Below are 15,532 nucleotides of genomic sequence, written 5' to 3' on the forward strand. Positions count from 1 at the left end.
GGCATTCTTTTGTTAAAACAAGGTCAAATTTTGAAGCAGATAGACACGTTTAGTTTGGCCTGCGTATATAACGTATTGTATTTACACGAAACAACCTTAAAGCTTATGTCATTATATGCCAGTACTAAAGCTGTTGAAGGCAATGAAGACTCGCATAGAGCTTATAAGGACCAAATAGAAAATAGTTTACATTTGATAAGTAAGAAATTAGCATTTATTGCACCGCACCATAGGTTTAGACGTGGCTTAATTAATGGTTTAGGTTCAGTAGTTAAAACTATTACAGGAAATTTAGATTATGATGACGCTATTAAGTTCGAAAATGAATTATCTAACTTACGCAATTCGGTCCACAATATTAACTCATCCCAAAAACAAACTCTGTTTATAGCAAAGCACGCAGTTGAGGAATTTAGTAAACAAATTCAATTATTAGACGAAAATCAGAAAAAGATTGGTTCGATGTTAAAAAACGCCACTTTAAGTAATAACGTAGTTATAAGCAAATTGCACTTTCTAGATTTATATATTCAAATAGATTTTAGTTTGCAGTTACTCTTAGATAAATTAGTTATATTAGAAGACGCAATGACATTTGCACAGTTAGAAGTGATGCATCCCAGCATAATAGCCCCACACAGTCTTATAAGCGAAATGACAGCTATTCAAAAACATAACCAATTTAGACCAGTTGATAGTATCAGTATTAAAAATATTCATAGTATAGAGAAATCTATTAGCGTAAAAGCTTATAGCACAAACCACGCACTAACATTCATACTAGATATCCCTTCCATAGATGAAAACCTCTACGACCTTATCCATCTATACTCCATACCAGATAAACAAAACCTCACCATTATCCCTAAATCCAAATACCTAGCACTGGGAACCAACGAGTACTCATACCTGGAGGAAGACTGCAAAAAGATCACGCACGACGTCCAACTCTGCACATCGCTGAATACCCAACCTATGGAGAACTCTGAAGACTGCATAGTAGCTCTTATAAAACACCAGAGCACAAATTGCACACGTGCCAGAATGAACCTGAAACAAGGCAAGATCCAGAGACTAGAAGACAACAAATGGCTTATCATCTTGAAAGACGAACAAATCCTAAAATCGCGCTGCGGAAGAAAATCCGATTATAAAAAGATGTCGGGAATATATATCGCCAGCATGACAAGCGATTGTCAATTGGAAATATTCAACCGAACACTGAAGACAAACACTGATACTATAACAGCCGAAGAAATCATACCGCTTCCTAGCGAAACCACTATTCTAGAAGGGAACATTCGTTATAACTTACACCTTAAAGATATATCCCTGGATAGCATCCACGAACTGATGGACCAAGCCGAAAACATTCAACAACCTATCATCGACTGGCAGACTATGATGATCACGCCAAGTTGGTCAACACTGGGACTCTACTTCATCCTGATAGCCATAACCATCTGGAAGCTGTGGCAGTGGAGACAGCGACGACCGAAATCGGAGAGCGAAAGCCCCGAGGACACTAGCACCGAGGACGCTGCTGGAAGCTGCGGGACGCGCTTCTGTCTTAAGGAGGGAGGAGTTAGGCAATCGCCTAATGTGCGTAATTGCTGAATGCACATCGGATGACTCCGTGCGTCATCGCCGAAACTGCACTATTGCAGATTTAGCAATAAGTTTAGTTAATAGAAATATTATAATTGTAAATTAGTCTTGTAGTACATTTCAAGTAATAAACATTGTTTTAATTAAATAAATCTTTTTAATAATTATCTCGTTCGCCGTAACTTAACTCCTGACTAGAATATCTTTTTTGAAAAACTGTCCATAAACATAGTCTCGGTTCCGCTTCCTGGTTTGATATGGCTGTTATTTTTTTTTTATTATCATTGTTAATATCGCTTTCAATGTTACAAAGCTGATTTCAGACCAAATACATGACGATAGGATAGCCCCATGCTTTTTCTTAGCGAGGTCGTCCTATGCTGATTTTTATATACCAGCTATAAGGTCTTCAAACCAATTTAACGAAACTTCAACATCTTATTGACAGTCAATATAAATAAACTTTCAGAACCAAAAAGGCACAAACCCTTACTTGTTTTATTTCCTTACTAAAAAAATAAATGTGAAAGTAACTGTATCTATGTATGTAAAGCAATCACACTAAAACTGCTTAAGCGATGGAGTTGCCACAGAGATAGACATAGACTACTCTTTTGACCGACTCCTGAGATGAAGATGATGTTGGGGACAAAAGTTAATTTTCAAAAAATCAAATACAATCTTACCAGCAATAGTATAAGCCACAACCAGCACTACAACGCCCACATTGCTGAAGAGGAACGCGAGCAGGCCGCGCACGTAGTGGCGGATGCGGGACGCGAGCCTGCGCCTGCGCCGCGGCATCATGCACCGCGCATCGTGAGGCCACGCCCCCTCGCGCCCGCGCAGGCCAGAGATCTGTAGCGTGCGCCGCGCATTGGGACAGAGTTAGGGCATTTGAGGGTCTGTGGAAGAGAAAAGGGTCATGAAAATTGGTTCATAAATATAATTATAGACGGTTGAAAAGAGAACTTTCTTATTTTTGGGAAGTCGGTTAAAAATGTTATGCATGATTTATATCCTAACTAAACATCTTGCTTTCTGGAGATGGGATAAAAACATAATGCATGATTATTTACTATCTAACTAAAAAAATATATCCGTCTTTTTGATAGAGTTGGGACGCCACTTATGTAGTAACTATATATTTAGTTATCTTTCACATCACTTAGTAAGGAACTTCTTCTTTAGGATTTTCATTTTTTAAATTATTCGTTACTAACACATAAATCCAAAACTTTCCTCTTATTATTTTAATCTGTTATAATTTAACTAAATGGTACCTAATGGTACTGGTTAATCGATTAATTAACTGTGTATACATACGCATTCATCATCTCCCCAGTCTAGCACTCTGCACTCAAACCCACGAACCGATATAGTCTTTTGCAAGATTTCCAATATGAAACTGCAGCAGTTTCATTCATCAAGTTTTCAAGATTTTTATTCACATTCCGCAAAGCCTCAATATTTTTGGCCAAAAACGAAACGTATAGGTCTGAAGCATTTTTTATTCAAACGAGAATAGTTTTTCATTTCCAAAGGAAGAACTATGCGGGTCTGACCCAATTTCACGTCTCGTATCGTACCTGCCCAAACTGAGATTAATATACGAGTAATTTTCGCATAGTTTTGTCTGTAACTTTAACATAAGCCCTAGGCAGACACACGAATGTAAAATAATCGTAGTCGAAACAAGATACGTATCGGAGGTAATTTTGTAAAAGTGAATAGTTTTTTTATTTACGCAGTAATCTCAGGAATCTCAGGAATTTCAGTATCAGATAGCTCATTTATTGAGGAAGGCTAAAGACTACTTTTTATGTAGGTGGGTGGAGTAGTTCCCACGAGATGCAGATGGCACCACTGACAGAAGCTAATAACATATGCATATTAGTTAGCACTAGTCTTAACTCTGTAACACGAAGCCTAAGTTTACCATTAGCACTACTAATTGCTTGTACTTGCATCACAAGTCCTTCAAACTATGACGGATATGCAGCGAATTGGCGTCCATGAGCAAATGCATGATATGCCAAATTAGGCCTTATTGTCTACCCGGGTGGACGCTCGATGTTATTATGTATCTGTGTCATGGTGGGGAATTAGTTAGTTAGATGTCGACCTGTGGGTCACTGATTTGTATCTAAATGTACCTGTAGCTTTGATATGATATTTTGATTGAGCATTACTTACATCATCATCCTCCGCCTTTTTCCCAACTATGTTGGGGTCGGCTTCCAGTCTAACTGGATTCAGCTGAGTACCAGTGCTTTACAAGGAGCGACTGCCTATCTGACCTCCTCAACCCAGTTACCCGGGCGACATTGTAATACCTACCTAATATATAAAATGTTCTACTATGAGGCATAATGAATAGGTACGACGAAATCTCGTTAAATGGATGAAGAAAACTGGGAATCAATGAAGTAAGATTAAAATATTGAAACAGCCTAACATATCTACTTACGTTAGGGTGTGTCAATATTTTCCAAAAGTGACATTTGTATCATGATACAAATGACACTTTTTCACAATTCCAAATCTCTGAAAAATCAGCGCACATGTAAAACAAAATGACTAACGCAATATTTGACGGGAAGCACACAAATCAAATCAGTCGCCCGCTCGCAAATCACACAGTTATTATAAAAGGATATATAAATATGTCAGTTGTGCACTCATATATTTTCATACAGCCCGCTGACATTTGTTTCCGCGCTAATCCAGGAATGATATAGTTCATCAGCTGTTTTACTAATAAATTATGAAAGTTTAATAACACATAAATTCTAATATTTCATGGGCAATATTCGTTTATTTTGTTACCTACTGAAAACTTTAGAGAAAATATTTCCTGTCGAATAACATTGTGTGAAGTACCAAAACACTTTTAGGAACGCAGACAGCTCTCGATATGAAGACGTGGCTAACAGACTCAATTCATACAGAGTAGGTACCTATTTCTATACTTAAAGCCTTATCTTCATTCTATCTAAGCTACAATCAACAACAACAAATCCTAAACCCATGTTTAAGCAAATCAAATGATATATTGTAACTGAAACCGATACCAAATGCCAATATTATTAATTAAACCAAAACATGTATGTGTCGTCGTTAAGCAAACGCGCAGTTTACCCTGGCGCCACCTTCTCATTTAGGATTACGTATTGAGTCGTCACCTTAATGCCGACTCAAGACGACATTCGCATACAAACTACAGTAAATGGGAAACCTCGATTACTAGGGATTGGAAGATTCTATCGATGTAGCTAATTCCGTATCGATTCTCGATTTTTGGTGAGCGGTTAGTGGAATCGTTTTCAGGTAGGTTTTACTGTGAAGTAAAGTGTCTTTTCGATGCATTTTAAAGGAAGAAAACTTAAAAGGACGTGTCTTTAATTTTTTTTTGCAGAATATTTATCACAAAATATGTCCATATCCACGTTCACAATAACTTATTATGAATTCGAATAAGCTGGACAGCAAACCGCGAAGCCACAATGACTACACAGCCAGTTCAACCACACTTTTACAATTTAAAAGGCTATTGTGAAAAATGGCCGCCGTATTTTATTCCGGCCAGTTAACTTGTGTAACTGTGATGATAAATTGCTAGTAAACCACATATTTCGCTTTCATATTGTCATAAAAACAATTTCGGATTAAGTCGTTAAATAATTGTAACGTGGATTTTATCGCGATTGAATCACGTGTATACTGAAAGACTTTGTTGTAATTTGACACAGACAGAAGCTAATTAAATTACAAAATTATTTGTAGCAATAAAGGTACCCATCGTAATAATATCGATAAGTGTCACACCGAGTCCATCCCTAACGAAACAACGAAGTTCTGCATCTTGCGGCTTATAATATTGTAACTCAAATACGATGATTACTGTACTAACTAATACTTGCAAATAATATAATATAATACAATAATATATATATAAGTTGTTACAGGAAGAGACGTCAATAAGGTATAAATAAATAAATATCACAACACCTTTACAAATAGTCGGTTAGCCCCATGGCAAGCTATTTATTAGCTTGTGCTGTGGGTGCAAGCTTTGAACTACTACTGGCTTCCCGTGCTAAGCTATTCCATACAATCATGTAAGCAACGTGTAGCTGGCACAGCAATGTTAAAGCCTTATACAAATAAATGATTTTAAAAAAAAAACTAGTGACTGTGGGCGTAGGCCTGTGTGCACTGAGCCTAACAGCTGATAACCTTTTCCATTGGTCATCAATGATTCGGTAACGAGTTCATCCCTTATAAAGAAAACGTATCATTCTAAATCTCATTCCTCTCTTGGTCGTCTTAGTTGTAAGACATTTTTCTAATTTGATTGCTGTGAACTGATCTCCTTAAATACGTCTTGCTCTTGAAGGTAAGGTTTTTATTTATTTAATAGTTTAAAGTAATATAGTTAATTCTTGTCTTCTCATAATGGCATGATACCTTGTTTTTTTTAAATAAACTAAATTGCATAAAATCATGAATCGTGTGTGTGAAAAAGTGCAAACTCTTTAACTGTATGTGTACAGATTATTGGACTGAAGAGTTTATTTGTTACCTTGGACACACCAAACGCAAAAACTACTTATCGTCAGTTGCACAAAGCTCCATTAAAATTAAAGTTTCATTAAATCTATTTATAACAATTTTTATCTTCTTGTAAGCATTAAGTTTAATGAAACTTTGTGCGTCTAACGGTTAATCTGATGCACATGAAACAGCTGGAAACAGCCACATACCTACCTAGCTACGTTCTTTGTGGTAATAAAGTTTGACTTGACTCAGTAACTAGCTTCCGTCAGCGGTTCACACGCATTTCGGGAAAACTACTTCGTGAATAGGGGAAAAAGTAGCCTATGAAAAAACCCTTCCTTGATAAAGGAGATCTTACGCGAAGACAATAATAGACCCAGGCACATTCAATCATATATGTAAACAAACTATTCACATTTATAATATTATCTAATAGTTATAAATATGTTATCACAAAGCTATTTGGGACTGTCCGCGATAAAAAAGTTTACAAACATAAACATATTTATAGTCGTCGCATACTATGCTAGAAGGTCTGGTAAGATAAGAGAATTAGCAGACCACTTAAAAAACATTTTTGATGGGTTTCCGAGAACACATGTAAAAATCTGCCTATATACCACAAAGTTATACATTATTATTCGTATAAGACACAAGTACTTAACTATAATGACTGTTTTCACTGCGAAAGTGAATTTTGTTTGTTACGCTTTCACGCTGAGACTGCGAAACTGATTGAACACCATGGAGACGGAGGCAGGCTACTTTTAATCCGGGTGCGGAGCAGGAGGAATTTAGTATAATTTAAGGGTGTCTGGCCTGAGTATCATTGATAAACTGAATATTTTTTAATGAAACATACGAAAATCAAACCCTCCTCATGAGTTGTCTTTTCTCACTATCTCTGGATAGTAGGTTTCGCCGTTTTTGTTTCACCTTTACAAATACATAAGCCCGATAGGTATATATGTTTAGATAACACAAGTAATAGGAGTATAAACTGAAGTAGAAAATTAAATCACACTATTTCTTCTTGTTCACAGTTGTTACCAAAATGTTCAAGCTACTACCACTACTGGTCATCATAGCTGGAACGTGCATCATGCTGAACAATGCTTTACCTCCCGTGGTGACACTACTCTGGCAGGGAGCTGCCAGGGCCCCCATATCTATAGTAAGGCTAGGAATCACTCTAGCCACGTGGTCAATCCCCTGTGACGTCTCCAAAGCCCCGGATGACTTCAGTTTCTCAACTGCGCAAGAGTGCATAGACCGTTGTCCAGGACATTGTGCTAGCTTTATGAACTGTAATGCAACTTGTATAATGGGCAATCGGTGCATTTGCGCTGCGTCGCGTTATTGTTTCATGAATTGGGATAAGACGTTTCCTAATGGGTCTTACGTGTTTGATGATTGTTATGACTTGGATAAGGAAATTCCACAGTAAGGAATGTTGGTTAAGTTTGTTATTTATTTTTTAATAAATAAATAGATAACTTTTGTGAAAAAATATGTTTTCTTTTAACCCTAGAATCTTACATAAGCTAACACTTGATATTTCCTGTGCTGGGGCAACCAAATTCAACTATTACCGAAGATATAAAAACCAGCATTGTATTATGAGATACATAGTAAGTAACTTTCCTTCTTAATTAGACATGATTCTATAAAACTAAAAATTGTTATTTTACCTAGTGCAGCAGATGCGTTAGTATTTGTCTACAAACAAGAATATTTACCCAACACTGAACAGTAACGACTGGGCGGATTAGCGATGACAGATCGACGAACTTGGGCCGGCATCAAAAACAACATAAAACATATGTTGATAATAATATATTTCAATGTCTATTTTATTGCAAGCTGCTACATGCATGAGACACTAATAAAATATACAAGAGAGACAGTTTGTCATAATATGGTTTATTTTAGTTCTGAAGTATATTGAAACATGCTTTCACAACAGCGGATTTTAAGCTTGACATAAAACCTGTCAGTTTCAAGTGTCATCATAATAATAATAATAAATTCGTTTATTGATCCACAGTTACATTCACAAATCACTGCTTAATGTTATGAGGTAGATTACAATAAAGGTAAACTGTAACTATATTACTAGAGTCATTTTTATCAGTTCTGTGGTCCCCAAACTAGGCTGTGCCTGTATCTTGGGGACCTATTTTCTAATTACATTGTGGTTTTTATGCGTAAATTCTGATTGTAGGTCAGATAATAACATTAACATTATTTTGTATGTAATCGGTGGACACTTAGGAATATATAAAACTAAATTAACATATATTAAAGGAGATCAGCAACTAAAACATAAATCGCATTCTTGCAGATAAATAGTTCTCTCTCTGGACATTAAAGTAATAAAAATAAAGTAAAATTTAAATTAGGTTAATGAGGTCAAAAACTGAAAACATAAGTTGCTTTTTCGTGCAAATTAATTGTTTTGTTTCTCTGGACAATTAAGTTCAAAAAAAAAAAGAAAAGGATAAAAATAAAATAATAACATGAATAAATGAAAAAGAAATGAAATCCTCTTCTTTTTAGCTAATAGGTAGATCTTTGTATGTTTTTTGGTGTTTGTGTGTGATGTTTGGTGTTTCTGTGCGTGTTTTGTGTGTGATGTTTGGTGTTTGTGTTCGTGTTTTGTGTGTGATGGTTGGTTTCGTGTGTGTTTGTGTGTGGGTGGTGTCTGTGAGGGTATGTGTGAGTTAGTGTGTCTTTTCAAGTGTTGATGAAGCGGTGAGAATATTCTCGGTTTCTTCGTAAGTGAGTTCCATTAACAATTTCTTGATCACCTTTTTGCATGCGAAATACGGAAGTTCATTTGTGCTGCGGGATATACTACGGTTGACGTTGTTGAATATTGTAGTGTGCAGGTATGTAGGGCATCTTCTGGCTAGGAGGGAGATGGTGCGTGGTACTGGGACTTGGTTAGTTCTTTTAGATATCAGCGTTTGGTAATCCGGTCTTTTTTTTAGTTGTTTGAATGTGTGTAGGTATGCATTTAGAATATAGAGTTGACGGACTCGAAGTACACCAAATTCGTTGAATAAGGTGTCTGTGGGATATAGGAATGGTTTCTTGAGGAGCACCTTGATGACCGCCCTTTGGGCTCTCTCGAGTTCTATGAGAGTGGTTTTGCCAGCTCCTCCCCAGATAGATATTCCGTATTGAATTATAGATTGACATATGGCGTAGTAGACCATGCGCTGTGTGTCTTTAGATGTCCGATCTCTTAGTTTTTTCATAATATAGATGAGCTTTCTGACTCGCGTGGATAAAGACTGGATGTGCTCTTTGTACGACAGATTTTCATCAATAATTAAGCCGAGGTATCGAATAGAGTGAGTGCGTTGTATTTGTTCGCAAGAGCAGCTATCTTTTGGTGTGTTTGTGTGGCATGTGTGGAATTTGAGTGAAAGGTTAGAAGGCGGACTGGACGTCATGGTTTTGAAGAATGTGATTGCTTTAGTCTTTTCTATGTTTAGAGTTAATAGGTTATTGTTGAGTGTTTGTGCTACTGTTGACAGCCCCTCTTCTGCTAGGGAGAATAACTGCTCCCAGGTTTTTGCTTGAAATAAGATAACAGTATCATCGGCATATGATATTAGTTCTGCACTGTGTATATTTAGGTTGAGTATGTCGTTTATGTATATAGTGAAGAGTGTTGGGCCTAGTAGACTACCCTGCGGGACGCCAAAGTTTATGGAAAGTTTGCTGCTAGTGAGACACTCTGATTTAACGTATTGGCTACGGTTAGTGAGGTAACTACGGAACCAGTCCAATGGTATACCTCTAATGCCGGAGGCGTCTAGTTTCTTAAGGAGAAGATCAGTAGAGATGGTGTCGAAGGCTTTAGCCAAGTCTAGGAAGACTGCCATGCATCTGTCCCCTTTTTCTATATAGTTTGCAATCGATTTTGTTAACAAAAGAGCGGCATCTTCAGTAGATTTTCCCTTCCTAAAGCCGAATTGCCTTTCTGAGATTATGTTATTTTTCTCCAAAAAGTTAACTAGTCGGGTATTTACAACCTTTTCAAGAATTTTAGACAATATGCTAAGAAGTGCTATGGGACGGTAGTTTTCCGGTTTATCAGGTGGTCCTCCTTTGTGTATAGGGCTTACTGCAGCGACTTTCCATTGTTCTGGAAATACTCCTGTTTCTATGCTAAGGTTAATGATATAAGTAAGAGGAGCAACTATGAATTTCTGTATTTTTTTTAAGAGTTTGGCGCCAATTTTGTCTGGTCCGGGACTACTGTCTTTTTTCAGTTGATTAATGAAGAGAGATACTTCTGTTTCGTCAGTGGGTTGAATGAAAAAAGAGAGAGGTAAGTTTTTTTGTGGCGTGTATTTGTTTGTCAGGGATGTCTGTGTTTCGGATATTCTTGTGAGTATAGTGTCCGCGAGGTTCTTGCCTACTGTTGTGAAATATGTATTGTATTTGTTTAGGCAATCAATTGGGTCTGGGCAGTTTGGTGTAACACTGGATGTTTTATTCTTCTGGGTGGAGCTAGGATCGTATATCGATTTTAAAACTTTCCAAAGAGTTTGAGGATTTTTACTGTTTTCTTGCAGCTGTCGACTATCGTATTCAATTTTTATTTTTCGTAAGAGGTCGTTGCAGAAGTTTCTATAGCGTGTATATATCAGGTTTTTGCTGGTGTTTTTTGGATCTGCCCTCAGAGATAGATGAAGCCTGTCTCGGTGTTTGATACATCTCATGAGCCCAGGTGTGATCCAAGGCTGAATGTTGAGTTTGCTACGAGGTGTTTTGATTTTACGGGTGTGTTTTTCAATTAGGTCTACGAGGGTTGTTGTGAGCCAGGTTGCCGCCGTGCTCGGGCACTGTTGGGTTAGGACGTCTGACCAGTCCTTGTTGGCTAAGTCTAGGATAAGGTCGTCGTCATTAATTTTGTATTTCCAGGCATTTGGTTTTCTCCTTGATGCGTCAATATTTGGTAAACAGGCTATTGCTATGTCATGGTCTGTGATGGAGCTTTTACATATAATGCCCCTGGGCTTCGGCTTGCTCTTAATGAATATGTGGTCAATACATGATTTGCCTCTGGTTGGTTTGGTTATGACAGGAAGCAGGGAGTGTGAAGCCATTAAGCACAAGTAATCATGGTGTTTGTTATTTGTGGTGTTGCATATGTCGATATTTGTGTCACCGGAGATAATAATTGTGTCGTATTTGTTCATTGTGGTTAGGAGATTGTCTATGGAAGCGATGAAATCTGATAAGTTAGAAAAAGAGGGTGAGCGGTATAGTCCTATTAGTGCGATTTTGTTGTTTAAGACTAGGAGGAGACTATCGGTGTCTAATAGGCTTGTGCTGGTTATAGATACATCATATTTGTTTTTAACGTAAATTACTACGCCGCCATTTTTGTTTTGTTGTTTATCCGATCGGTAAACATTGTAACCGGGAAGGTTATCGATTATCGATCCTTCGTGTAGCCAGCACTCGGTTAGGACAATGACGTCAAGGTTCACGTCCAGTCGTTGCAGCGTTATGGCAAAGTCATCGAAGTTTCTTTGATAACTTCTAATGTTTAAAGTAAGTAGTGTAAAATCGTTTTCGTGGTTATTGCTTTTGCAGTAATTCCTACATTCTTCCAGTTCATTTAAATCATGACATTCTAGTGTTGTTATATCGTCAATATTTTGTATTATGTCATCCAACGCCATTACTAACGAAATTCATAAAAAAATGTTTGTAATTTTTTAATACGATGGTTGTGGTCATGATTTGAAGAACTGTGAATTTATGTAAGGAATTACATTTTGTAGAAATAACAGGTGGTAGGATGTTTAGTTTACGTGTGAGTGTTGAAGTGTTAGAGCGTGTAGCTAGCTTTTGTGTGATTTGTGGTATAATATGTTTGTTAGTGACTTTTGAAGTTGATATGAAGGTGATGTTGTTTGATTTGACGTAAAAAACAGTGAGAGTCATTGTCAAGACTCGGCTGGCCGCGGATGCATAATAATATTGGGAGGAAACAATTTTCGCATGTATGTACGAGTGTGTTAAAGTGTTTGAATTATTGAAATGTGTGCCTTTTTCATTTTTGTTATTTTGTATGTAATTGTTAGATAGTAGTGGTAGTATTTTATTTATATGAGTTGTTTGAGTATCATGTGGAGTGTATGTATGGAGGTAATATGTGTTTTTCTGTTTTGTCTTCATTGTCTGTGTGTGTGTAAGTGTGCGTTTGTGGGTGTATTTTGAGTAGCAAAATATTTTTATCAAACAAAGTAGGTAAGAATAATTATGATATTCTACAGTTAAATCACAAGATTTAACTGTAGAATATCATAATTATTATAAGAGATTATTAAGAATTATTATAAGAGATCATAGTTCTCAATTGTTTTAAACCGCCAAAAACTACATCTTAAAAACTATGAACACTTAGACAATACTCACAAAGACTGCATGTTTACTTCTTCGAAATTATACATATAGAGGTGTATATAATTCGCTATGTAGCTCAATTAAACTCAGTAAACGAAAATCCGTGAATACAAACTCATCCTATTTTTATGTGACACTCGAATGGCACAAACAGCGCTCTGTTTTGTTTCCTAAAGAAATAAACCCGGTGTATTCCCGACGTTTATTCAACACTTAATCCTAATGCCGACAGAATAAATACAATGAAACACATCTTAAACGCACCTGGCTAATACTAACGAGACGTAAACCCATCAAACTGTTACCAAACCAATTGGCAATTTTGACTTGTGCCATAATAAAATCTACAAGCAATATATTCTAGTTCTCTATTTGTTTAACCCTGGTCTGGTCTACGTCTGTGAATTTCTTCTAAAAACTGTTTAACGTACCCATAGATCTTGCAAACGGGGTATTTATCAATCCAAACAGTTCCAATAATGTACGCGAATGTACAGTTAACCGACGTTTAGGAAAAGTGCGCCGAGTAACGGCGATGCAAAGCAGACGTATTTGAATTTATTGCGCTAACCATGTAGTGATTATCATATAAAGTGATATGTTACGTCGTTCGAGGGTTATTATGCATGTTGACGAGCTGTGGAAGATACCTGAGAGGGTCGGAAGGACCAGAAATTTGTAAGGGCATTTAGGAAAGGGTCAAAGCACTTAAGAGGTACTTGAGATTTTACACAATGTAGATGAACTAATAACACGTTTTAATTAAGTACCACTAAAGCTACCTAATTTAGTATTATGAAACCGGGTCTAAACTTATAAGAATTTGCTAACCTTAGTTAAATAAATCAGCTCTATAGATTACATACGTTAAAAAACTAACGTATGTCATAAATAAGATAATCCGAACTAGTCAGAGAAAATCCTAAAATCATATTCCAAGTGATAAATATCACAGTGGTATGATAAACGACCTGCAAATGCTTTCATCGGTGTCTTTAATCTAATCTGGGATTCAAATAAGAAATATGTCCAGAATTTATAATATCTCATTTCTCTTCTGTGAAGACCCTTTATCTTTCCTTTGATACGCAAAGAAAGAGGAATGTGACTGGGGAAAGCATAATGCAACTTAGTTTTCTTTGATCCAGTTCTACAGGCGGATTGTTCGGTAGATTTAATTAAAAAACGTTGAAAAATTGTTGTTTTACATTTCAATTTCAACACGGCAGTAATTTTCATAACCAAATAAACCAATTTTCAACAAGAAAATCAATTATGAATTAATTAACCCAAACATTTTTCACATCCGTTTATAAAACGTTGATGTATAACCTAAAATCTATGCCAGTACCTACAAGCTTTCGAATATCTGGTTAGCAACAATGCATCAACTACACAATTAGTTCGAGGCAGCCACATCTGCAGGCATCCTGCACCGTGTTTACATCAGCCGGGATAATCTGTGACGGATGTGGGAGACATAACTATGGTATTATTAAACCCGACACCAGCTATTGGCACAAAACACAGGTGAGACGCAAACCAGGGCGACAAACGACGTAAAAAATAAACGACCGTTTCACAATACATCGCGGGAATCACAGACTTTTTTATTCGTCTTCGCCGACGCAAACGAGTAATGGATTACGAAATGGATGGGAGAACTTCCTTTGTGGTCGTGGTACGTCAGTCTTAAAGATTATTACGACCGTACACCGACCTCGGAAACTGACGAATAAGACGTTTACAAATTCGCCGTTTATTTTTTTGTGTTTGCGAAAATTAAACGTAGTTTTGCAAAGAAAGATGTCGGTGCGGTAATGTGCGGATATTTACGCGGGTGAGTCTGCATTAGCAACAGATTTTTCCGGAATATGATTGATAATAGTCTGATCCGTTTGTGCGTCCAAACGTCTCTATCAAGGTCAAAGAATATTACATTGTTTGATGTTCCTAGAAATGTTACATTCGGAATAGATAATTTTCTAGAATAAAATAATATTTTACTTCATTATGTGTAGACACATAAATATTATGTACTATTGTCGGCTTATTAATAATGATCTAACTGGAAAAACATTCTCACACGATACACACGTCCCCAAAGAAAAATCTATTACGAAAATCTTTTAACAGCATTTAATAGATAACCCAGACAGCACACAGGTCATTTATTTTCTTCACTAGACCGAACAAAAAAGACATCAATTTCATCCAAAATTAATTAGACTTAGATATCTTTCTATGAACATTTTTTAAATGTGCAAAGTTAGACAGATTTTATACAAGGTTTCTGTTATAATCCCTGAAGACTCGACCAACTGGAAAATATAATTTGTTATTTTGTGCTAGGCATAAGCAATCTACTGGGACCTAAACAGTTCGCGAATAATACGCACGGTATTAATCAAGAAAATGTAAAATATATTTTGATGAGAAAAAAGTTCAAATTGGGTGAAACAGTCATTACAGTATGCCGAAATCTAGTATAAATAACGTTGTAGAATGTTTTGTGTACGTTTGCAATTTATTCATGCGCAAATGGCTGAACGGATTTTGTTGAAACTTGGTGCTTAGTAGGTACAATATCATCAGCTCATACTTCTATCTGATTAAGTCTCTTCAGCTTATTTTGGATATTTAGATCGACTTTACGGAATGAGATTGGAAATCAAACTAGTGTTATTATTCCACCCCAGACAAAAACACTTTGGTATAATTACTGGTATAATGGTTAACCTTTATATGCTATTCCCATCAAAGTATGATAATATCCCGAACACAAACAACGTCTATCAATCATAGTTAATCCACTTGAAATTGCGCTGCCTCTAAATTATCTGTACAAAGTGAGAACTAGAGCTGCGAATACAGCAAAAAATATTTCAGTATAAAAGGGAAATAAAATCGCAGGTAGCCCAAAACCATT

General features: G+C 36.5%; 1 protein-coding gene across 2 annotated transcripts in view; it reads right to left on the reverse strand.

Moving 5' to 3' along the window:
• The window catches only part of LOC110371705 (potassium channel subfamily K member 15), a 47,699-nt gene that overhangs the window by 25,072 nt on the left and 7,095 nt on the right, over positions 1 to 15,532 (reverse strand). For both annotated transcript variants that reach the window (XM_064040412.1, XM_049843158.2), the window contains exon 2: positions 2,295 to 2,513. In XM_064040412.1, coding sequence (XP_063896482.1) covers positions 2,295 to 2,415 — 121 coding nt within the window. In that variant the 5' untranslated portion in view covers positions 2,416 to 2,513. The remainder of the gene's footprint in view (positions 1 to 2,294; positions 2,514 to 15,532) is intronic.

The sequence above is a fragment of the Helicoverpa armigera genome, chromosome 22, assembly GCF_030705265.1.
Source record: "Helicoverpa armigera isolate CAAS_96S chromosome 22, ASM3070526v1, whole genome shotgun sequence".
Taxonomy (NCBI): Eukaryota; Metazoa; Arthropoda; class Insecta; order Lepidoptera; family Noctuidae; genus Helicoverpa; species Helicoverpa armigera.